Below are 14,487 nucleotides of genomic sequence, written 5' to 3'. Positions count from 1 at the left end.
AAAGACACACACACAGCACTAATGGCTTAAACTTGTTAGTTCCCCGCTGAAAGTATTTGTTTGCCGCCAACTGCAAAGCTGAACGGCTCATTCTCTCATCGGGTCACGATCTCGGCTTCAATCTCGTCTAGCATCTGCCCGCATAATGAGCCTGGGTTCTTGCAAATTCACCCGGTTTGACTGCAGCGACCTTGTCTGCTGCGTGTCGGCTGAGAGGTATCCTTCTGCCTCTGCCGAGACAACGGATGCGAATGCCTCTCCATCACTCAGAGAGCATTTGGAAAGCAAACGTGTACAGATTTAACGCAATTAGTGGTGAGTTACGAGAGCAAAGTCAGCCAGTTGGGTGATTTCGGTTCAATATTTTCTACATTAGTGATCTCTAACCGCTAATGAAGCAAAAGAAAAATAAGATACAGCACGCAGTGATATATCCTTGAAACGTTTTATTCAATGCAGAATGCATCACGAGTATGTACGCACTAAACTAACTTAACACCAACAAATGATTTACAGGGAACAGACAAACACCTCGTTGTACATCCTCCTACTCACTGCTCCAAGTCAATAATGTCACATCGAGACTAAAGGCTCCTTCATGACGGCATCATACAAAAGACAGACTAGCTAAGAAATTGGTCAATTATGCAACAGGTTCACATCGATCTGACATCAAAAACGGTCCTTTTTCACAATTTTACTGTGACTGAATCCTACAAATATTAAAAGCAGATTTTTTTTGTTCTTTCAGAGAGGGATCTAAGATGATTCAAAGCTAACATCACTTAGGGAACTCCTCTACTCTCTACAAAATGTATCACAATTATTTTTTTTACATATCACAGTTTTGTTCAGGCCCACAAATTTTTTTTATTGACAGGTGGTATAGGCTCCGGCAACAGTACAAATGACCACAATGTGAACAAGGCAACATTTGAGCCGTGTGTCACTACATGTTGCAGCTGAAGGCAGCGGGAACTTGAATCTTTTTCTGCTGTAACATTCATCACTTGATATTTACACCTCTGTCGAGAGGGCGCTACATCCGTCAGGCTCACACCTGCATTAAAGAGTGTATTGATCAGTAGAAGCAGAGTGGTGCGCTTATGAATTGAATCAGTAACTTCTTATCTTACTCCTTGGCTGATTTGTTTTGCTGATAAGACAGAAGTCGATGTTACAGGCGTTTTCCTAAAATCCTAACAGCTGACTTCGTAAACATCCATGTCTGTCCTGTTGGTAATTTCCGGACACGAGCGGCACGCGGGGCAGGCGGGCAGCTCCGGGCGGGATGGGCAGGTTGGGCATTTCGGGCGTTTGAAGCTGAACAGCAAAGCGCTGCCTCCCAGCACCTGTAAACACGAACCCAGCCACCCGAAGTAGAGCGAGCCAGCGGGGTGCAAGCTGAGGTGAGGGAACCGCGGGTTGCTGATCCCTTGGCTCGGACCCATCCCAAGTCTTCTGAGGTTGTGGGTGTACACCCCTAACGCAGTCAGGCTCAGCAGCCCCGCCATCACCACCAGGAGCCCCCCTGAGGCTGCCACCCCTCTCAGAGGCAAGTCGGTCCAGCATCGGACCCCGATGCAAGCCAGAACGATGCCGGTGCCGCACAGGAACAAGGAGGTGAGCACCAGGCCCTGCGCCAGGCGGACCCTCGGGTCCCTCTGGTACGGACCAGACACAGGCCAGCACTGCTTCAGCTCAGAGTGCTCCACCTGCAGGCAGCTCTCCCACAGTCCGTCAGAGCGCAGCAAGAGCAGCGCCTCCACCGACCCAGACTTGAACCCGATGCCTTGACCTTTCGCCCCAGACCGGAAGAGAGCCCCCGGGCCCGCCATGTTCAGACGTGCCTGCCCCTCTCGCCACTGAGGGGTGATGGCAGCAGTGAAAACGAGGACCAGTCCCAAGGGGGCAAAGACGATCCCCATCACCATGGAGGCTGGCGTGTGCATGGCTGGCGTCACAGCGCTCTCAAGAAATGCAGAAATGAAGACGGGTAACCGCGGTTCTTAGTCCACGCAGGGATGCAGCTTCGGTCAAATACTGGTGCGGTGGGACTCGGCAGAAATGTGTGGCTCAAATCTGAAAAAGAAAAACATAGAAAAAGACGATATTTACTGGGTTCTAGTGTCTCCTCTACTACTGATTTCAATGTGTCTGTGCCCGAGAGCTTAAAACTTAACGTAAAAATCAACTTGTAGCAAAAGCAAAAGACGATCAGAACAATATAGTTATAAAAAAAACAATTAACAGAAGCTCACCCAGTACCTCCTCGTGGAAACTCTCCTCTCCTTCAGCTGCAGACTCCTCATAGTGGCTGTCTGGGCGAATGAGGAAGATTCAGTCTGAAAGCGAGGCAGAGCACGTCAAATCAAAGTGATGGAGCGAGGGAGACAAACACAGACAAAAACACAGCAGAGGCGCGAAGTGGAGTGAAAGACGAGCGCACGAGCAGCCGGAGAAAGCAGAAGGAGGTTTGGCTTCACTGCTCCTGCGCCGGACAGGGGGAGAAAAAAAAAAAAACATATACGTAACGGTCGATGCCAGTCTCTGTTGCTAGGATACAATAACCTGGCCACTCTCAACGTGACTGCGTGTGTGTGTGTGCATGTGTAGACCGAGTTAGACTTCTCATCGAGTCTCTAATTGTCTTGTTTATGCAAATGTTGGAAGAGTTCAGGGACGTGTGTGTGCATATATCGCTGAGTGTCCTGGGTGCCTCGTGGTCGGCTCTGACCTTGGAAGAATTCACGAGTAATAACGTCAGTCTGAACGCAGAGTGGGTCCAGTTCCTGTGTCTCAGCACCAAGGAGGAAGGAAGAAGAAGAAGACGAAGAATGCCCTCGGGGACAAGGACAAGTCAAGTTGAAGACGAGCTTGAGTCACGTAGACGCGGCAGCTGCAATCAATACACATTTCTGTCAAACATACGCCCTCAACAGAGAGATCATGAGAACATCCCTGTGGGAACGGAGGCTTTTGTACGAAAACATTTTACCTTTGAACTGTATTTGTGCACGGGCGGAGTCCGCATCGCTTAAAATGAAAGTGCATTTAAAAGGGATTTCTTAGTGACCAGTATGGACACGTAAGAGCTGTTTGAGAAATCATACAGGCAACTGACTCTTGTTATTTTAAAAAAATAAATAAATAAAAAACCTAGCCCTAGATGGAAAATCCCACACCACTAAATTCCTTCTATAGCCAGTCCAGATGTTACAGACGTAGTGGAGTTCATTCATTTAAGAGCAAACAATGAAATGTGAGGGATGATTAGCGATAAATAAAATTAATCCACAAGTAAAAAGCCAAAACGAGAGAATAGTAGGGGGATTATACGTCTCTCAACTTTACCTTACATTCTGATTGACCCCTTACCCAATGAACGGTCGGTTTACAATTGATTATTACTGTTAAGAAGAGGAAATTATAGATCGAAATTCCAATTTCATTGATTTTCTACAGCCATGTGTCCTCTGGAAGGTGGCTGAAACCACTTGTTGTTGGGTGGGAGCTGGGGTACACCATGGACATGCCATGCTCACACATGCACACCTACAGTGAATTTAGACTCACATAAAGCTCGAGGAACCAAACAGGCAGAAAGGCTCCAGTCGAGTGATGGATTTGAACAGCCTTCTTGCTGCAGCGCCTACAGTGTGTGAAGTGAACCTCCGCGACTGATATTTCATATTAAAAAGTGTCACCACACAGCTGATGGCATTTCGCTCCTTGAACTGAATGCTTCAGATTGAATTCTTTGAAGTCGAGCCAGTGTCTGACAATGTCTAACAACATCTGGCAGAACACGCAAGAAAACAAAAAAACAAAACAAACTATGCACGAGTGGATGCTGACAAGATGGAAGCGAGCGGAGAGACTTCATCAACACATACCTGTTGTTATATGTGATCTTTGCCGAACATTGTTTCCTGTTTTGCTGCTTCACTGACGAGATGGGAACTGAGAAGATGAAAAACAAAGGTTTAAAAATCAGCTGCATCATAACCACAGGTATTGATAATGCTATTTGCACAGGTAGCACCACTACTGCACTCTTGTTGCAGTGATATCTTCCCCTATAAAATCTGAGCTGCTTACATCTTTAAAAACATTTAACCTGACAGGTGCGTTAACTGTAACGATCACAATGCAGTCACTCACCAAGGTGCGTGATTTGTTTTGCTGCAAAATCGACAGGAGGAAAGATACGGAAACAGAAAAGCGACAGAGAACAGAGAGAGAGAGAGGTCATGAATTGAAGATGCTGAATACACCGCAGGCTGTTATTACTAGAGCAAACATTTTCTCTCATACATGCACGTTTGGGGGCGAATGCAGACGCTTGCACGCACACAGACACAGCCCATACAGCCACGGTCACTTACCATTCAGGAGGGGTTGTGTGTATCTCACTGCAGATCGCTGGCTGGCTCTGCCTCGCTCTCATCTGAATGGCTGACATGCTCTTTCTCTTTGGCAGCAGATGGTGTAACCACCTCTTCATTATCCCTGCTCCCTCTTCTCATCTATCCTCGTTTCAACAGTTTCCCCAGCTGCCTCTCCCGCCTAATATCCTCCATGCTTCTGTCCTTGCGTCTGTGCCCCGTTTCCCCCCGTCATTTGTCTGTGCCCGTGCCTCTCTCTTTGACTTGCTGGAGAACGTCTGTGCATATATCTACAACAGAGTGCCCCCCTTAACTTGAAGCAGGGAGTTTTCAATTTTAATTTTTATGTGCTGCCTCTTATTTTATTATTTTTTTTAAACAAAGAGCTGGTAATCGACCAAAATGAGAATACTTTAGTTTGACCTGATGATGGAGCAGTCTGCAGTTTTTCCCAATATGCACTTCTTCTCCAAAGGCTAATTGTAATAGTGCACAGACACACAGGAAACATCTCTCGTCCTAATCTTTTCTTTGTTGCCACGATAATCCATCCAGATAAAGCACTGAATCAGAATAACCAAGACAGGCACAAAACCTTGTTATGCACTTTTTTTTATTTTCTTACAAAAGTTGCAACATAGGACTAATAAAACCGGAATTGCCATCATATGATAATGAAATAACGCAGGGATACATGTTCGCTTTGAAATGATGCGTATAAGAAAAAAAGAAAAAAAAAAAAAAGTCTCACACACATATATACACGCATACCATAAAAGTCCTTTGGCTGACCTCAGGGCTTTAAGGAACCGACTCCACTGTGGTTACACCAAACGGGCAGGAAATGTCCACAGCTTTGGGGGAAAATGATGGCCAATACTTAGTTTTGTGTGGTTTAAAGGGTGGAAATGTCTGACTAGGTTCTTAATGCGCCCTAGTATCTGGTGAAACTAGAAGGAACCTACAGGAAGATGCTCCTTGCGGTGACTGTGTGTAAAGCAAACGCACCAATGGCTTTTCTAGGAGAAATGATGAATACACTGAAAGCAGCGAGAGTAGCAAAAAAAAAAAATTTAAAAAAATGCTGGAAATATGAATATCCTGTACGCAAATTATGCACAGACCTCTCTGAAGTAAAAAATTAAAAATAAAAAGATAAAAAAATATTGAAATACATAGCAAATTGTGGAAAATGGATTGCAACATGCACATGGTTAGTTCATAAAACACTGTCATATTAAAACCTATTTACATTAGATATTTACACGCTGGTGATCATAATTGCTCTTACGTTACAATATTAAATTCAAATAATACGATCAAGGGGTGGAGTGGTATTTACAAAAATAGGAAACGGTGTAACATTATAATTTTCTTTTTTTAATCTGAAATCAGAAAAACTGGAGAGGTCCGCTCAGTCCAGTTCTCTTCTTGGCTTTGGCAACCACCGCTTACATTGTCTCTGTTGGGGCAGTGCTTTAAGAAGATGGTTTTTAACTGGCAGCTATGTCTCTTCATCCTTCAATGGCAGCTTTCTTCTTCTTCGTCTTCTCCTCCTCCTCCTCATACTTCAGTGAGAGTGACTTGGAACTGACCGTTGACCACCTCGGACATCTCAATGAGGAAGGCCGACTGGTTGGTGTAGTGTTCAACGATGTTGTCGTCCATATTGACGTAAATCCTGATGGGAAGAAAAGCAAAAAGGGTGAGCTTAGGGGATTGAGGAGAAAGAAAGATCTAGCAGATGATGAACACACATGTTAACCTGGTGGAAGCTAAGTCTTATCTCAAAAGTGTGCAAAAAATGCGTTGCATGTCACTGTAGTGTGACACGCTATCTCTTCTGCATCAGTAGTGGCTAATCAGGTCACCGTCTTTCTTCTCCACAACACTAACACTAACCTTCTTAAAGGCTTTAATGACTGAGCTAACCACTGGCTCATGCATTCTGCCTGCAGCGACAGGGTTGATTGAAAAGCACAAGAGGAGGGAGGGAACTGCGGGGAGAATGTAACCCAACCTGTTAGCTTAGCTGCTCCCCCTGCAGTGATGGTTGCCAGCAAGCAGCAGGAAGAAAAAAAATAAATAAAAAAAATCGCCCAAAAGGTGTTTCAGCTACTGTCAGGAGGTCTCCAGAAACTGCTTCTAATCTCCCTTGTTATCATACATCAAGAGGCCCAGACAAGTATTTACTCAGTTAACTATACTTTCAAGCCTTTTAGGTAAAAGACAATGGCCGTTTGTAATTGCAGCTAACGACGCCCTTTGCTTCTCCTGCTTGTTGTGAGCACTCCCCAACTATAATAATTATTTTGCAAGTGGTGAATCATCGGGTGGACATTTTATTAATACTGCTAACTGCTCTGATTTAATGGAATTCCTTTTATAAGCAGAAGAAGAAGAATAATCCAGAGTGCACCTCTCACACTCATCTGACCTCCGCCACTGCTCAGTCGGTATACATGGAAAATGTGACCGTTCGGAACTTGCCACGCAACCTTTAGCTTGTGACGATAAACCTTGTGGCCTTTATCAAATCAGGCATCTCTTTGAACGGCGCTTCCTTGTGTTCTGAATAGATGAGGTTACGAAAACATAAATAAGAACAATTGCCGGTGACTCATCTGCAGGACTTCTGAAATCTTTTCATCCCTTTCTCAGTCTTTCTTTTGGGGGAGCTGTAATTAAGACATTCCAGAGGGCCGAGCCAACTAACCTACCAACCCGGTCCGTCGACATGAGCTTCCTCCGAGCAGGATGAGATTTAAAGCACAAACTAAGCCCTACTTTTATGCAAAGCACCTGTGTCAGATGCTCTCCTTTAATTGTACTTCTGGTATACAAAAACGTAGCGGTGAAACAAGGGGATACTCACCCTCTCTTGCACTTTTTGTAGATTTTCCCAATGGTGTCTTTTTGCATACCGTACTTTTCTGAAATCTGAGGAAGGAGAGGAATATGAGATGACAGTTAGCTGCTGAAAGACAGGTGATACACTTCAGGGACGAGATACAGTTTAAAAAAAAAATAAAAGCTGTTCACGTGATACTCACAGCTTCTCGTAGGCCCGACAGTGTTGGCGAGTTGAGCATGAGCGCATCAAACACCTCTTCAGTGCTTGTCCTCAGGTAAAGTAGAACTAATGGAAAGCAAAAAATATATATGTATATATTAGCACCAAAAAGCTAAAAGAAAAACTAATTTATTTATTTATCTTAATTGGCACTTGTCGCCTCCTACCTCTTTGTGGGTCTTCTCTGCGGGCTTGTTTGCTTGGAGGAGAACTATTTTGTTCTCTGTCTGGGTACAACCTCTTCAGAGAACTCCTGGCGGCACAAACAATCACATTAGGGAAATGCAGCTACGACAACAAAAAACAAAAATCCTGACAGAGGCAGCCAACTGTTAATGTGTTTACGGCCTGCGCTTACCTATCGTTCTCGTCAGTGGGAGGGGCCTGGAGGGACAGAGGATAAGAGAAGAAGACCAGAGATCTGATTAGACACAACTCGGCAGATAAAAACGCATTGCTTAATGTCCCCCCTTCCCACAACTGACTGTGCATAATGAAAAAAGAAAGAATGTTATCGTCCCTTTAAGACTGCAATTCCCATAACCTCTACTCAGGGTGGACACTGATGGAGAGGCACAGATAGGCCCATTGTATGCTTAATCAGACAGTTCAATCAACACAAAGTGGGACATAACTTGGATATTTTTGTGCTCCCTTTTCAACTTTCAGTGACTATACACACTGGAACTCAAATATACATATATATTTTCTTTTTATTGCGCTGCTGTGTCTTTGCTTACACACGCTCTCCCACACTACACTTCCCCCTACACTCCATAGTGTGGGAAAACTGACCTGTCTGAACAGGGCTCTCACCGCACTGTTATTGCAAATGTGTCTGCGCAAAAGAAACAGACTATGAGGGTGGCGTGCCGTGCGTGTCCCGTTGCGCCAGGTGTGTGTGCGTGCGTGCGTGGTTTCGTGTAAGCCCCCATAGCTTAATCTCTGTGTCAGTAGCTGTAGCGGCTTGTACCTGTGCCTGGTTTCGACACCAATTAGCTCCTCTCAACTCAGGTTTGCCTCACTTTCACTGGCAACCTCAACCTCCCCCACCCACCCACCCTCCCCCCAGTTCCCAGCCCACTTTTCCCACTGCATACTTTCCCACAGTTTTTTCCAGCTTCGCTCGTGCCTGTCCTTGTAGCCCACGGGGAAAGATGGGAAACTAAGGAAAAGAAGAGAGTGGAGCAACCTACCATGCGCTGTAAACTGGAGAGGTGTGTCTCTGGGATGAAGAGAACAGGCTGGGTGATGTGGTCATCCAGGGTCTGGAAAAAGGTACACTCGGTGCTCACGGAGCTGCTCACTAAAGACTTGTTAGCTGCAAACAAGGCGCGTTTTTCACATTAGACTGAGCCCTCTTGGACAGGAAATGACTATTAAGAAGTTCCAATTTATTTGCAGTACTCACTGTTGGCATCGCTGGTGTTCTTCCCCCTCCTCTTGGATCTCTTCCTCTCCTCGTCTCTCATTTTCCTCTCTGCACCCTGAACGCACACAATCACACACGTTACATAAACCGACAATACCGCTATAAATAGCTGCTTAAGTTTGTGCACTACGTGCGAGAATTGGGGAAAGTTGGCGTACCTTATCGCAGAAAATCTTGACCTGGCAGGCAGCTCTGTGGATCAGCTGATTGGTGCCCGAGCTGAAATCGTAAGTGTCGATCTGTAGGTTGAGCGGCAGACCTTTCACCCCTTTCTGAGAAGAGAAGTCGGTGCTCAGGGAGTTGATCCCAATGTATACCTAGAGAATTGAAAGAAACGCCATATATCACGCTGACATCATTTAAGCTAAGTCATGCATTTATGGTTCATGTGTCCCAGTGAAAACAAATGGAGAATCTGAGGGCATGAGCGAGACCGAGTCAGTTTGATATAAAAATAGGCAATCACGCATTGTTGGTTTAAAAATCAGGTAACACCTGTTGCCCTGTGTGTCAATCCATCCTTCACTCCTTCCTTCTGCCCTCACGTTTACTGGAGACTCCCCCACCCCCCCCTCTCTCTTCCTACTTCTCTCCATCCACAGCAGGTTTGGTGGCCCCACCCTACCACCTTTGGGCCACAGAGAAACATAAGCTGTCGTGGCGTTCGCCCGCTGAGGTGACAGGCGCCTCGGGGCCAAACACATTCATAGGATTCTTCCGCCTCCCTCTGCAGCCACTCCTTCCTTCTCTCATCCCCCCTCCACCTCCTTGTTCTACCTTTCCTCTCTTTTCCTTTATAAGTTCCACCTGTTTCGTTGCTCTTCTTTTCCAGAGCCATCACGGAGCAATGGTATATAAAGTACTATTTATGCGATACTGTATGACAGCAATGGACGTGTGGGCTTACCTTGGCCTCCTCATTGGGGTTCCACACGAAGGAGAGAGCATTGAAGGCCACCTCCTCTATGTTGCCAATCCCGCTGAATACTTCTTTGTAGTCCGCTGTTTAAGAGAAAAAAATTAATTATCAAATGATCTGGAAAGTAGATATATATATGTCGTTGTGTTTGTGGTGGTGTGCATGCGAAGGTTGACTGTGCATATATTAAAAAACATACCGATGTCAATAACCCTCTGCTTGGCGGTTGGCTGGCGTGCATGCCAGTGATTCCAGAAGCGGAGCTGCATCTCTGGGCTCTTGTCATTCTCGAACACGGCCATCACCACTGTCTGAAGTGGAAAAACAGTTGAGACAAAATTAGAAAATTAGCCTCCTTCGTGAGTCTGGCCCTTTGCAAGTCATACACCTGCCCACGCTACCAAGAATGACCCAGGTCTTCTCTAAAGCCCGTCAAGGTTTCATTCGTCACTCCAAATCCCTCCATTCTCCAAAATTGTCATCGGCTATTTGCAGTGAGCTAGCGCATATTTGCGTATATTCTTATCCTCTGATTCCTTGACAAAGAACAGGGCTGTAAACCGCACCACACCTCCCCCTCTCCACCTTGTCCGCTCCTATTTTTTTTTCTTTTTCCTCCTCGTCAGACAGCTGAGCCGTGCTCTGCTGCACTCTGGCCTCATTACACCGCCGGAGGAATAAATTAAATAGGGCTGTCGATCTGATGGTACCAGCCCAGTGTTTGTTAGTCACAGAAGGAGCAGTCTGTGAGGTGGAACAGATATTTGGAAAGGGGTGGCATGGTGGCATGCAAAGAATCTATGTATTATTAGGCCCATGATGGATGTAACAATAGCTTTACATAATAGGACACTCGAAAACAAATGTGGCAAAAACAAATAGTCCCAATGACACATCCTCATGACTCACCTTCACCTTGGTGGCAGTAATGTAGGCATTACTGTCCACTCCCTGGAGAGTGATGGGATAGAACTGTCCCTTGTTCAGGTACACCATGGGTAGCTCACTGGACTTGTAAGAGGAGGCTGCGGGAGCGCCGAGGGTAAACTGGAACTCACTCCTGAACCTCTCCGGTGGGGAGCTGGCGTAGGAGCCTGAGTAGACAGGGCTGGAGTGGTTTTCAGTGAAGGGTTCGCTGTAGGGGAGAGTCTGAAATCCACACAGGGACATGCATTAGTAAAAGAAACAGGTAGGGGACTGAAGAGGAGCTGGCTGCACGGGAAACAGGGCTGGAGCTCACCTCAGTGCTGGGGTCAGGGAAAGCACTGGTCTCCGGCCACTTCTGAAGCAGCGAGTCAAAGATGTTGTTGAGGTCCTGCTTGTCGTAAGTGTCTGGTACAACACTGGTCAGGGTGGCGTATGTGTCGGAGGGGGTGGGGACAGACATGGACAGGGGGGCGTTCTGCTTAGATCCCAGAACTTCCTGTGGGTGAGTGGTGGGGATGCTCTCAGAGAGAATCTTCATGACGTTGGCGGGCGTCTCCAGCGAAACAAGCTCATTTGGGATGGGTAGGCACCTGGCAATGGGGAGGAAGAAATGGAAAGAGATTACCTCCAACAGAAGAGCCATCTTTGTGAGGCATCAACAGAACAAGGAAAGCATTGCTGCTGACGTGGAGCACCTTAAATGTTACAGAAGCCCAAAGGAAGCCTGTGCAAACGTACACCTGTCAGTAAAAACCACTTGATGCGTCTCACACGACTACTGCGCGGGGAACTCGTAGAAAGATGGGGCTTTAGTCTGGGTGGGAACTATTTGTCCCCTAATCCAGCTCTTTTTTCTTCTCAGTGTTTGAGTTTCTCTGTTGTGCGTGTGTTTGTGTGGTGGGGGACAACACTGCGCCCACTACAATGGCCCTTTCCACCCACTGGACAAGAAGTAGGAGCAGGGAGGACAGCAGGAGGGAAAAACAATCATTTGTCTTCATGTTGTGAAACTCTTTAGGCAAGGCAGAGATGAGAAAGGAGAGAATGGGAGAGCTGAAGGGGCAGACAATAATCCCTCTAACTCTGTTTGACTAGCGGATTACCCACTCATCAGTTTGCAACCTCCCGAAGCCTCGCCTTTCTCATTCCGTGTTATTACACCAATAAATTAAATTCGGTGACAAGCGAGAATAAACTTGATTTAACTACCAGATCACGCAGCCAGCCGTAAAAAAAAAAAAAAAAAATGATTGCAGTAATGATTTAGCTGGGAATTTCATGTGTTCGCCACTTGGCAAATGTGGGGGTCGAATATAGTTGCAATTAATATGCAAAATGAACGTCACAGCCACAGCAGTTTGGTGAGCAAATGGATTTTGCGTCCGTTCCTTACCTCTCTGTTGGTTTGCAGACATTCCGGTTGCAGGCAGAATTTTTCTGTTCTTTCTGGCTCTGGAATTAAATACATAAAAATGATGAGCAAAAGTGAGAAAACTTGCGTCAAAAGCTAAAGCTCGGTGAGCTCGCTTCCCCCTGAAGTACTAATTCTACATGATCCACATACCCTGCACTGCTCATAAAGCATCGTTAAGGCTGCAAGGTCGTCTCCTGGGTGGAGTCTGGGCTTGGAGTGGTTCACCTCAGGCACGGTGCCCTCCAGGTAGGGCCAGGAGTCCATGATGTAGTTCGTGTGTTGGTTATAGTTGAAAATCTCGTTCTGAACGACCAGTCCCAGAGTCCTAAAGTGAGAGATAAAAGAGTTGACAGTGAGCAATCAGATCGTCTGTGATAAACAAATCAAAATGCACTCTCAAAACCTTTCTTCAAAGATTGTTGATATCCATACGCACGGAATAAATGTTAACCTATGCTTGTTTGACAAACGGGGCCTGACAGAGCAAGATTAAGCAGGTGTTTAGCGGTACCTTAGCCTCGGAGCACTGCACATACTTGCCCTTTAGCATGAATGGTTTCGATTGCAAAACAGAGCTGAGTAACATCCCTCAAAGGAGCGGGTGTCAGAAATGTTTTTTGTCAAGGGCCCCCGGTAAACACAAACACGCAAGCAGCAGCGTTCAGTGGTTTCCAGTGTTGTGAAAGAAGAAGACGCTACATTCCTGAAACCTGTATAAACTGTCTTATTTGCATAGACCTTAGAAAGAAAAGAAAAAAACAGCGGTCAAGATTTTCTTATCCTGTAAATAGAAACCCACAACCGCCAACCTGAGGTGAGACTCGGTTTTCCATTTCATTGCCAAGAAAAAATTCAGCCTGGAATTCTCAGGATTGCATTTGTTTGGACAGTGACAGTGGTTTGTAAGCATCAAGCCCGACTAGATAATCCTCCTTTGGTGTTTGATTGAAGTGGCTAATGAACAAATAGCTGCAGTTTAGCTTGGATAAACAGCTAATCAAATGTGCTGACAGAGAGGTAAAGACCACAGGTGTAGGCAACTACAGCTGAATCAAAACTCCGGGAAGAATCCCGACTTTTCTCACAAGGATTAATGGAGGGGTATTTGCGTTTTAACAGGACGGCGCCTGGAGATGTTACAGCGTGGAAAGCGGTTGCAACTTATTTTGACACCCGAACGCGGCACTAGTTTAAGCTTGTTTCTCTAATGTTAAACCCGCACACCTGTTCAAAAGGTGCACCTGCCCCCTCACGCTCGGCAGCCTCGGAAACAAATGAACACAACTCTCCGAGTTATTCTCCATTTTACACAGACAGCAGAAACGGAACGGGGAGGGGGGGCTCGTGTCTAAGGTTTCTCCATTATGTAATTCAATGCACTACATGCTTTCATTGCCCCCCTGTCCCCGTCCAACACCTCAAGAGGAGATTCTTATTTCCCGGTCTCCTTTTGTGCTCGGTGGCCCCTAGGTGAGTGACGACACGAGCTGAAACAGACTCACTACTACAACCACGTTCTCAACTTTATGTGTGTGCGTTCAGACTATCCGTATCAGTTTCCCGTGTAAAACACCACCCCCTTTTAAAAACGGATTTTTCACATGGGGGTCCCATTGCAAAAAAAAAAAACAAAAAAAAACAAGGGGGGGTTCTGTCCCTTACACTGGAATCCTGTATAAACCGTTCAGCGTATTACAATAAATATTTTCTTTTAACAAAAATCACACACACAAAAGCCTGATGAGTGACACATGTCGATAAATAAAAATCCTCAGAAGAACTTACTCGGTCTCTTTGGTCATGTCTCCAGTACAAGTCCGCCTGAATAGGTTCCTTTAATTTCAACTCTCCGCCGTTTGTCTGTCTATCTGTGTCAGTGTAGCAAGGGAAGAGCAGTGACACACAGATGAGTCAAGTGTTGTGATTTCTCTCTGTGCAGGCCCTCAGATTTATTTCATGCCCACACAGAGTTTTCCCTCTCTGCTCTGATTGGCTGAGGGCTCTGGAACAGGTGTCTGATAGGACAGGTGTAGGATCATTAACTCTTCCCTGGCCGGAGGGAAACTCGCTCGCATGTGTATGAGTGTGTGCAACCGGGGCGGCACTTTGCATCACAATCCAAGGCAGGGGTGCCCCGGGTCTCATTAACGTACCGGACAAAAGAGCGAGATTGGGGATCCCGGAGGTGTGAAATGTTCGGTAACGATTTAGAGAAAGGCAAGGGAAGCCGAGAAGTCAGCTTTAACATGTTAATAGTTCTTCAGTATCATTTTTCACTCTCACCACTGATTTCCATGTCATCCACGGGTTTTGGTTTCTTTGCTTTCTTTGATG

At 45.9% G+C, this 14,487-nt stretch overlaps 2 protein-coding genes across 10 annotated transcripts; both read right to left on the bottom strand.

The window, feature by feature from the left end:
- Nucleotides 1-431: 431 nt before the first annotated feature.
- Nucleotides 432-4,657, bottom strand: cldn23l (claudin 23-like). Of its 9 annotated transcripts, none has more exons than XM_047611196.1 (6): nt 4,389-4,657; nt 4,165-4,185; nt 3,897-3,963; nt 2,738-2,899; nt 2,269-2,345; nt 432-2,082 (listed from the first exon to the last, which is right to left on the bottom strand). In XM_047611196.1, the coding sequence occupies exon 6, from the start codon at nt 1,950-1,952 to the stop codon at nt 1,200-1,202; it is 753 nt and encodes a 250-aa protein (XP_047467152.1). In that variant the 5' UTR covers nt 1,953-2,082; nt 2,269-2,345; nt 2,738-2,899; nt 3,897-3,963; nt 4,165-4,185; nt 4,389-4,657; the 3' UTR covers nt 432-1,199. The 9 variants fall into 9 exon arrangements, with proteins under 9 accessions (XP_047467152.1, XP_047467148.1, XP_047467154.1 ...); XM_047611192.1 differs by having other exon boundaries at nt 2,262-2,345; nt 4,389-4,656; XM_047611198.1 differs by lacking the exon at nt 2,738-2,899.
- A 327-nt stretch (nt 4,658-4,984) lies between these two features.
- grhl3 (grainyhead-like transcription factor 3) lies at nt 4,985-14,094 on the bottom strand. Its single transcript, XM_047612025.1, has 15 exons — nt 13,939-14,094; nt 12,304-12,478; nt 12,133-12,191; nt 11,053-11,329; nt 10,722-10,961; nt 10,012-10,123; nt 9,801-9,895; nt 9,052-9,210; nt 8,873-8,948; nt 8,658-8,782; nt 7,820-7,845; nt 7,629-7,714; nt 7,442-7,527; nt 7,264-7,328; nt 4,985-6,069 (listed from the first exon to the last, which is right to left on the bottom strand). The coding sequence occupies exons 1-15, from the start codon at nt 13,953-13,955 to the stop codon at nt 5,952-5,954; spliced, it is 1,716 nt and encodes a 571-aa protein (XP_047467981.1). The 5' UTR covers nt 13,956-14,094; the 3' UTR covers nt 4,985-5,951.
- Nucleotides 14,095-14,487: the final 393 nt, after the last annotated feature.

Source organism: Mugil cephalus, chromosome 17, assembly GCF_022458985.1.
Source record: "Mugil cephalus isolate CIBA_MC_2020 chromosome 17, CIBA_Mcephalus_1.1, whole genome shotgun sequence".
NCBI classification, from domain to species: Eukaryota; Metazoa; Chordata; class Actinopteri; order Mugiliformes; family Mugilidae; genus Mugil; species Mugil cephalus.
The sequence above is the reverse complement of the archived record's forward strand: the minus strand, read 5'-3'. Positions and strand labels throughout refer to the sequence as shown.

What these genes read in the sequence shown, in the direction of transcription:
- cldn23l (XM_047611196.1), bottom strand. Translation starts at nt 1,952, where the DNA reads ATGCACACGCCAGCCTCCATGGTGATGGGGATCGTCTTTGCCCCCTTG.
- grhl3 (XM_047612025.1), bottom strand. An exon ending in TGCTTTATGAGCAGTGCAGG is followed by an intron (nt 12,192 to 12,303) that starts GTATGTGGATCA and finishes ATTTAATTCCAG; the next exon opens with AGCCAGAAAGAACAGAAAAA. An exon ending in TCTCCAGTTTACAGCGCATG is followed by an intron (nt 7,846 to 8,657) that starts GTAGGTTGCTCC and finishes CTGTCCCTCCAG; the next exon opens with GCCCCTCCCACTGACGAGAA.